The sequence below is a fragment of the Stegastes partitus genome, unplaced genomic scaffold, assembly GCF_000690725.1.
Source record: "Stegastes partitus isolate 25-593 unplaced genomic scaffold, Stegastes_partitus-1.0.2 Scaffold2524, whole genome shotgun sequence".
NCBI classification, from domain to species: Eukaryota; Metazoa; Chordata; class Actinopteri; family Pomacentridae; genus Stegastes; species Stegastes partitus.
The window spans coordinates 41,153-49,061 of record NW_007580255.1 but is presented as its reverse complement, the minus strand read 5'-3'; the positions used below and the strand labels follow the sequence as shown (position 1 = coordinate 49,061).

General features: G+C 44.2%; 1 protein-coding gene and 1 non-coding gene across 2 annotated transcripts; both read right to left on the bottom strand.

The window, feature by feature from the left end:
• Positions 1 to 3,585: 3,585 nt before the first annotated feature.
• On the bottom strand, positions 3,586 to 7,155 carry LOC103375270 (E3 ubiquitin-protein ligase DTX4-like). Its single transcript, XM_008305499.1, has 3 exons — positions 7,071 to 7,155; positions 6,260 to 6,474; positions 3,586 to 4,822 (listed from the first exon to the last, which is right to left on the bottom strand). Exons 2-3 carry the CDS (start codon positions 6,465 to 6,467, stop codon positions 3,645 to 3,647), a joined length of 1,386 nt encoding a protein of 461 aa, XP_008303721.1. The 5' UTR covers positions 6,468 to 6,474; positions 7,071 to 7,155; the 3' UTR covers positions 3,586 to 3,644.
• Positions 7,156 to 7,577: 422 nt separating this feature from the next.
• On the bottom strand, positions 7,578 to 7,649 carry trnaa-cgc (transfer RNA alanine (anticodon CGC)). Its single transcript has one exon. It is a non-coding gene; the product is annotated as a tRNA-Ala (tRNA).
• Between the last annotated feature and the right edge of the window lie 260 nt (positions 7,650 to 7,909).

Genomic DNA, 7,909 nt, shown 5'->3' with positions numbered 1-7,909 from the left:
GAGCGAGCCTAATTGCCCACATGCACTTTAGATTCACCAGCTTTGAAGGATTTTTCCCGCATGTGCATCAGTGTTCACGCGGTACCATGAATGAACGCGGGGATAAAGCAGCAGGCAGAGAAAAAAAAAACAAAAAATCCAAAGCTGATGGGATCAGAGAGACTGTAGATCAGTGACGCTGGTGGTTTTACCACAGCAGCAGGTGCAGCCATATGCGGGACAGAAGAATACTCTCACCTGCTGCGTGTGAAGACCCCGTCTGTCGCGCAGCTCGCCGGACGCAAAATACAGAGATTAGCGAGGCAAAAACATTAAACGCCTGCAGTATTTTGTATTAATCTGAGGCTTAGCGCTTGTTAAAGTGGTGTTTTATGGAGAGGGTTTTAACTAATGTGAGGAATCACTGTTACTTTGCTGTCACGTGAAAACTACCCTCAGCATGTTGTGATGTTTCAGCACAGTAGACCTGCAGACCTGCTAACAGATTAAATGTGCTTCAGTGATGGGACTGTTGGACGCATTTCACCTGTAAACTGAAGCAATTGCACAACATATAAGAAACGTGTGGACTTAATGATCGTGAGGAACTTGATGCTAACGCTTGTAACCCACACAGCAGGACAACTGAACCGACAGCAGAAAACAACACCTGTGTTTAGAAAAGTCTAATTAATTCATTTAACTCCAGTGAACCTCCTTCTAACAGCAGACAGTTTACTACACGGCGCCCTCTGGCTACGACACACAGATACTGCGACTTCCCTCATCATCCTCTGATGCCGGCACATTATTTGTCACAACACCTAAAGATCTAACGGACACACATGGATGCTGAATAATCAAAACTTCTTACTGTCACATCTACACCTTTTCCTTCATCAAAAAAAAAAAATCCACAGTTTACTTTCACCTCTCAGCAGATGAAAGTGAAAACAGTCTTCTAGCATCAAACTCTGCATTGGACTCATTAATGAGACTTTTTCAAGAGTCAAGATTCACTTCAGCACTTTTTAAACCCTTGCTGTCGTGAAATCCGTACTGACACGTTGCATTCATCTTCAACTATTGAAAGTATTTCAAAGTAAATGATATTTTTCATTACAGCTGCAACTCTGCGCACTTTTGTCATCATCTTTAGCACCAGACAGCTTTTAGGGTTAAATCTACACACTGAAGTTTTCCTGACTGAAATTTCCAAGATTTGACATCACAAGTGATAAAAAAAAAAAAGTCCAGTGTTTGATTCACACAATCAACACTCAAAATGTCATTTGTTAGTTAACATGTCTCTTAAATACTAATCCACATTTTATATTTGAAAGAAGTCAAACTTTTATGCAGCAAAGTTATCCAGATAACTCTGTAACTGTACACACGCCCTCTACATTCTAAACAATCTATTTATTTTTTGTTCTTGACATCTTTCCTCACTGTGGGCTCATTTTTCACTGCAATATAGAGTCTTGCATCCCTATGGAAACAGGATAACCACGGCTAGAAGAGGATTAAAATATCTCTAACATCAATCATTAAAAAGAAAAACAAAAGTTGAATTTCTTTGATTATTTATTTTACAAAAAAAATAAAAAAATGGAATCAGCATGTACACATTTTCAAAAATGGTGACTCTACATACTAAAGATATTTTATTATTTGCATATTTCATTTGTGTTGTATCTCCTCTCAGATGTACGTCGCTTTGGATAAAAGCCAAATTAAATTGTAGGACTTGTTTCCATGCTTGTCTTGTCTCTGTTCAATGTAAACACTGCCTGCGGTTCCTCCCAGCTGAGCTTCAAAGGTTATGAATTTTTGCAACTGTTGGGTCACATTCGAGTCACTAATCATTTCTTGGTTGCACAAAGAGCACCATTTATTTTTTATTTTATTTTTTTACAGACTCTACCTACAGCAAACTCTTCTTTTGGTTAATTTGTAAATGACACATGGAGCATAAACATGACAACATGCCTTTCAAACCACCCTTGTGAGGTTCAGAGGGTTGAAGGGTTTCCTGAAGGATTCCATGTGGCGCCTTTTCTTGAGAGTGTGTGAGTTAGAATTTCAAGTAGTTGCATTGGTGCGAGTGCATGATGAGCTGTATTAGTGTCGCTGTAACCGGCGCATGCAGCTACAACTTCAGTGTACTGTAATAATTCTTAAAAAGCCGAGTGCACCTAAATACGCTGTTTTTTCCGCTTATAGAAAAGACTGCATGTAGAAAAAAATTACTGACTTCATCTTGGACAAATCTGACATCAAAACGTCCTAGTTTACTCTTTTTATTTTTGGTCACACACTTGTCTGAGCACACTGCAGCCACCAAGCAGCAGCTTCCACAGCCTGCTATGTGGGGCGTTTAGGGAGCATCGGTAAATTGTATCTATAAGAAAATGTTCAGCAAGTCACATGCTTTACCTGTGACAAAGTGGGAGGTGCAACAAAAAAAGTGAAAAAGTTCATCTGGAGCCCTGTGTTTGTATGGAAACTACATGGAAACTACGTCCATGTGGTGCTGTGCAGATACACCTTAAGACGTTTAGACTTGTATTCATCATGCAATACTATCTGATTGTCCAGAATCGACGGGGCAGCATGACAACAAGCCCAAAAATACACAGATCTCAACATAGGGGCCAGTGTGGGATCACATCAAAAACAGAGAAAGTGAGGCAAGTTCTCCAAGATGTTTAGAACAACGTAACTGCCAAAGAATGTCCTGGTTTTGTTTTAAAGATGTTCACACAGCAAATCTGAATGTGACATGTCTGTTTACTGCACTTTGTATGACCTTAACTGATCACTTAAATTGCATTATTTCTGAAAGCATCCTCACTTTACTTTCAGTTTGTAAAACTTGTGCACTGGTGAGTGTTTAGTATGATCATTATTATAGGTATTATCATTTAGTGTTCACATAGCAATGTCTGGAAGCTTGTGAGAGCTTGTTCACTATGAATGTCCCATTTTGTTTTTTTTTTCATGGAAATGATTAAGCCTGGTGGACTTTGCCACAAAGATTAAAGGCTCATGCATGCTAATGACCATGATGTCAGACATTGTGGAAAGACGGTCCAAACAAATAGGAAATTCCAATCCTGTTAGATTTTTCTTTTTACATTTCTTATTGGTTAGCAGCGTCTTTTTTTTCTTTTTGGTTTTAAATTAAGATCGGATGTTTTCCTAAGTAAGAAAGAAGTTCTCTGTTTACATGCTGTTTGAAAGTGTTCTTTGGAGCAAGTAAGCTGCAACATACATACTGCTGTGGAATATTTATGTCAAGAAAGATTGTGGAATAGTTTGATGGACAAAAACAGTAAAGATGCTGGCTCCAAACAACTCATTCCTAAACAAGCAGTCATTTAATTTATTGTGGTGAAATGTTAGAGGGGCATTCAAGATGAAAATAAAGTGTCTTGGAAAGTTATTTGCTACATTTTCATTTCGTGCCTTTACAGGAACGTTACACTATTTGTTAACAGAATTAAAAATCATAGTCAGTCGTGTGGAAGAAATGTTCAATTATGGAGCTAAAATTGAGAAAAAAACAAACATATAAGGGCTGAATTCCTGACCAAGACATTTTTTTCTCATGGTAGTATGTTTTGTTCACAATGAAGGTGTGGATACAGTGATTTCTTTACTCACCCAGAGGCGATAAGGGCACGTGACTGAGCCATGGCGATGCGCTGCAGTGCAGGACGGCTCAGCCCTGCGAGGCTTGACCGCGGCGGCAGAGGGGCTGTGCAGGCAGCAGCACCGGATGAAGACACTGGACCCAGGACGCGGGCAGAAGGCGAGGGTGTGCACGTGGAGGCAGCTGTGGAGATGAGAGGTGGGCCCGGGGCGGGTGCCGTGAGGGCGGAACAGGAAGTGGACAGGGAGGAAGAGGTGGAGGGGTGAGGCGGGGAGGTGGTGACCGATGAGGGTGCGGCGGAGAGGGGAGGGGGAGGCGGAGGAGGAGGCGGGAGGGGAGGTGGCGGGGGGCGATTGGAGGAAATGGAGAGGGCGGCAGTGGCTGAGCCAAGAAGGGAAAGCGAGTGGGTGAAGCCTCCTCCAAAGCCAAAGTTGGGACCGCCGATACCACTGGCACCCAAACCTCCTCCACCTCCCATTCCACCCATACTGAGGCCACCTGTCGCCCCGACTATGGACGTCCTGTGGGGTGAAAGTGACCTCGATAGGGTTGGAGGTCGAGGGAGGGTTAGTGAGTAAGACCCTCCTGGGATGGGGTGACTGCTTAGTTTGGGACTAGGTGGCTTGGTCTGCAGCGGTCTCCGGCCCAGCGTGTGAGCAGTCGACATGGTGCCTGCTTTGACACTTAGCACCAACATACACTGCTGGCAAGCACACGGTTGTCCCAAGGAGGTGATGGCCGAAGCGGGGAGCGCCCCGCTGGGGTACGCGCTCCCATTTCCAGTCCCGCTGCTGCTCATCCTGAGCCCCATGCCTACTCCGGATACATCAACGCCTAGTAGTCCTCCATGTGCAGGCATGGACGTGGGACCCCAGGCGTGATGGGACTTGGGTAGGGGCCCAGACACCAGCGGGTAAGCGAGGTCAGACCGGCGCTGGATGCGTCGGCAGCGCTGCGTCTGCCCATTGATTTGGGTCATGCTTTCAAAGTCAATGAGGTAGCAGAAACCCAGTGGTGCCAGGTCCAGCCAGGGCTGCTGACGATCACGTGCTGCCTGGATGGCGATGCCCACCTCCGTGTCGTACGCTGTCCAACTGCCAGCGTCGTTCTCCCACTCCCACAACCAACCCTGGCCTGGTGCTGATGTGGGGTCGTAGAAACTGCGTCGTACCGGTCGAAGGGTACCTGAGGAAGGGATCACAACATAAGAAAAAGATCCATAATCCATATGTGAACATTTCAACTAGGTGTGGTGTTTTTGTGGCTTTACTGCATGTCAATGTACATGACTACACATGTGGAAGAAGAGTGTAAACAGAAAGTTTCTGATCACAAATACTGAGCATCTTTCTCTCTACTGAACACCAACATGATGTTAGGTGATGAGAGAGGAGGTACGTGACGACACCAATGTTTGCTCTGCACAAGTAGAGAAAACCACTCTAACAAATTCAACATGTCTGTGTTTGCTTGCTAAGAATTTGGGCAAACAGGTTGCCCCTGGTAACAGCACACGGTGTTCTGAATTCTGATTGGCTGGCAGCCTTGATTCAACCCAAAGCTGGCTGTGTTTGCTTTCCCTGGGTGTCTAGAGAAGCTCTACAGAGTCTTGGTACTGTAAAGCCTCCACATATCAATCATTTCCCTATAAGTAGACCACATAAGATGGATGAGCTTGAGATGAAAGTGAAAAAAAAAATCTTTACTTTTATATTTTGCACTTGATTGTTTCTCTTTAATTGCAGCAAAAACAGCCGACAAACTGTGTAAACTTTTTATGACACACACTGCATTCTTCTGTGTCTTTAGTTAAAACAGTTCCAGTGAGTGTTAAACATACAGCAAAACAGTAACTCAACTCTACCTACTGTGTCAGAGTATCTGTAGACATTAAATAAAAGGGCCTCATTCATAAAAGCTGCTCCTGTTAACTTCATTTCATCAGACTCCTGAAATTCCTCCACACTCTTCTCCCCATTTTCCTCCTCCCACTGCTCTTGTATTTAGATCGGGGGCATCCCCCCATTTCAGGCTGTTAGGGTTTGGAAAACAAACTCACACAATGGCTTTTGGCAGCCAGTGCTGAGAGAGAAGGGCGACGTTGGGGTGTCTAACATTCCCTTCTTTGTCTTACGCTGCCCTGCTCATGAAGCTGTGCACGATGAATTCTGGTGTCCAGTGAAATGATCATTACTGATATTTACAGTAAAATGCTGTATGACTAAACACTTCAGCTGCTATTGTGGCCTCAGTGCTACATGCAAACACACACATATCCCACCAGAATGACTCACTTTCGAGCTGACATCTTTCAGCACCACAGATGCACAACACAGCTCCATGAATTTAATGTTACACTAAAAAAACTGGAACAGGTGGAACCTCTGAGAGGCTGTATTTTGGGGGGATTTAAACCAAAACAATGCCAACACACAAGATAATTACATGAAACAATTTGCAGCAAAGCACTCTCATCAGATCATAAAATACTGTTTCATCACTTGAAAAGATAAACATGAGCAGTAAAAAAAAAAAATAAAAAAAAAAAGGCCTCTACCTTAGGCCCGGCTCCACCGTTACACCCTCCGCCGGGTGCCTCTGCCCCTGTCCTCTGTTTCTCACCTGTGTCTTGTCGGAACTGGTGCATGGAATGCAAATCGATGATGTACGGCGAGAGGCGAGAGTCCACCTGGCCGAGGACAAGACTACCACTCCGCGGGTCGCTCCGGATGACTGCCTCGATGTGATGACAGACAGCGGGGCTGTAGGGCCGCCAGCGTCCGTGCTCGTTCAGCCATTCCCATACCACTACGGCGGATGCTAGTAACATCCTACTCCTGCAAGGATGGAAAACAAAATGACAATGTTGTGGCATTAAAAAAAAATAGAGAGAGAAAAAAAGAAAAAGAGGAAGCGCGGAGGTGATGGGCATTTAAAGATACCCCGCTGCCTCTCCGCCATGCATCCCTGCGCACAGCGGCGCTGCATCCATCTTGAACAGTTCGCAGCCCAGATGTGTCTCCTATCTGGATGTAAGAATAACATTTCTGGTTGACAACACATGCATACTATACCTTCCATGTTTGTAGTTTCGGATATGCAGCAATTAGTAGCTCCTTTTTATCGCACGGGGGAAAACAGAGCGTCTCAGGGCGCATAAAGCCTTGCTGGATGGGTGCATTTTATTCCCTATGCAGATGAGTGACGTCTACTGAATCATTTCTCAGGCACAATCAAGTTTGGGTGAGAGCAGAAGATGCAACTTGGATGCACACGGTGGTGCGGCACACGTGAAATAGGTAACGGTAACAGAAGGACTGTGATGGTTGCGCTGAAAGGCTGCTTTTGCTTTCCTTCATCTCCTTCTTGTTTTTCCTCACAGGTCAGTGTAAAGGAAGCGTACTTATTTGGAAAGATGACTTTTAATATTTACCCGGTTTGATCGGCTCCAGTGTTTCCTCTCAATCTTTGTGGAACAATTTTGGTGTTTTAGAAATTATCCATCTGTCACTGTGAGATTGTCTTCAGTCTTGAGGTAAAGTCCCGAGTCCCGGTTATATATTTGCTCTGGTGATTTCCTTCAGTACACTTAACCTACTTTGACCTAGGCTTACCTATCGGCTCGTCCATAATGCCTCGATCGATGCCTCTCATCCACCTCTGGAAGAAACTCGGCCGGCGAAAAATGATATTCGCGTGCGGGAACCACGCCTCGAGGGCATCCGGCGTCCAATCAGATTCAAGCAGGTGCCCCTGTTCACCAATCACAAGCGTCTCCTCTCACACACTCGGTGTTCATGGTTGAAGCGTGCCATACCGTTCTGTTAAAAAAGGAAAAAGAAAAAAAGCTTCAATTAAGGATTTGTTTTACATCAATGTACTGCTTCCCACTGGTTCTGGTGCTTTAAATGTGCAGAAAAATTAGTACATACTAAGAGTGTGGAGATGCCGGGGATTGAACCCGGGACCTCATACATGCGAAGCATGCGCTCTACCACTGAGCTACATCCCCATATGCCAGTACAGTGGAAATACACGTATTACTACTACTACTACACGCATCATGTCCTGGAGTACATTTCACTGATATAGTCATGAAATAACTTTTAAGTCGCTCATTAAACATGAAAGTAAGTCAGCTCGTTTATGTGTAACATTTCGAGTTAATAGTGACACAGCTGTTGTCCTGGTCTGTTCTGATTACGACAGCAAAGATACATACATTATAATCCTATATACAGCCTTTCATTAAGAAAACATGTTTTTCTCTAC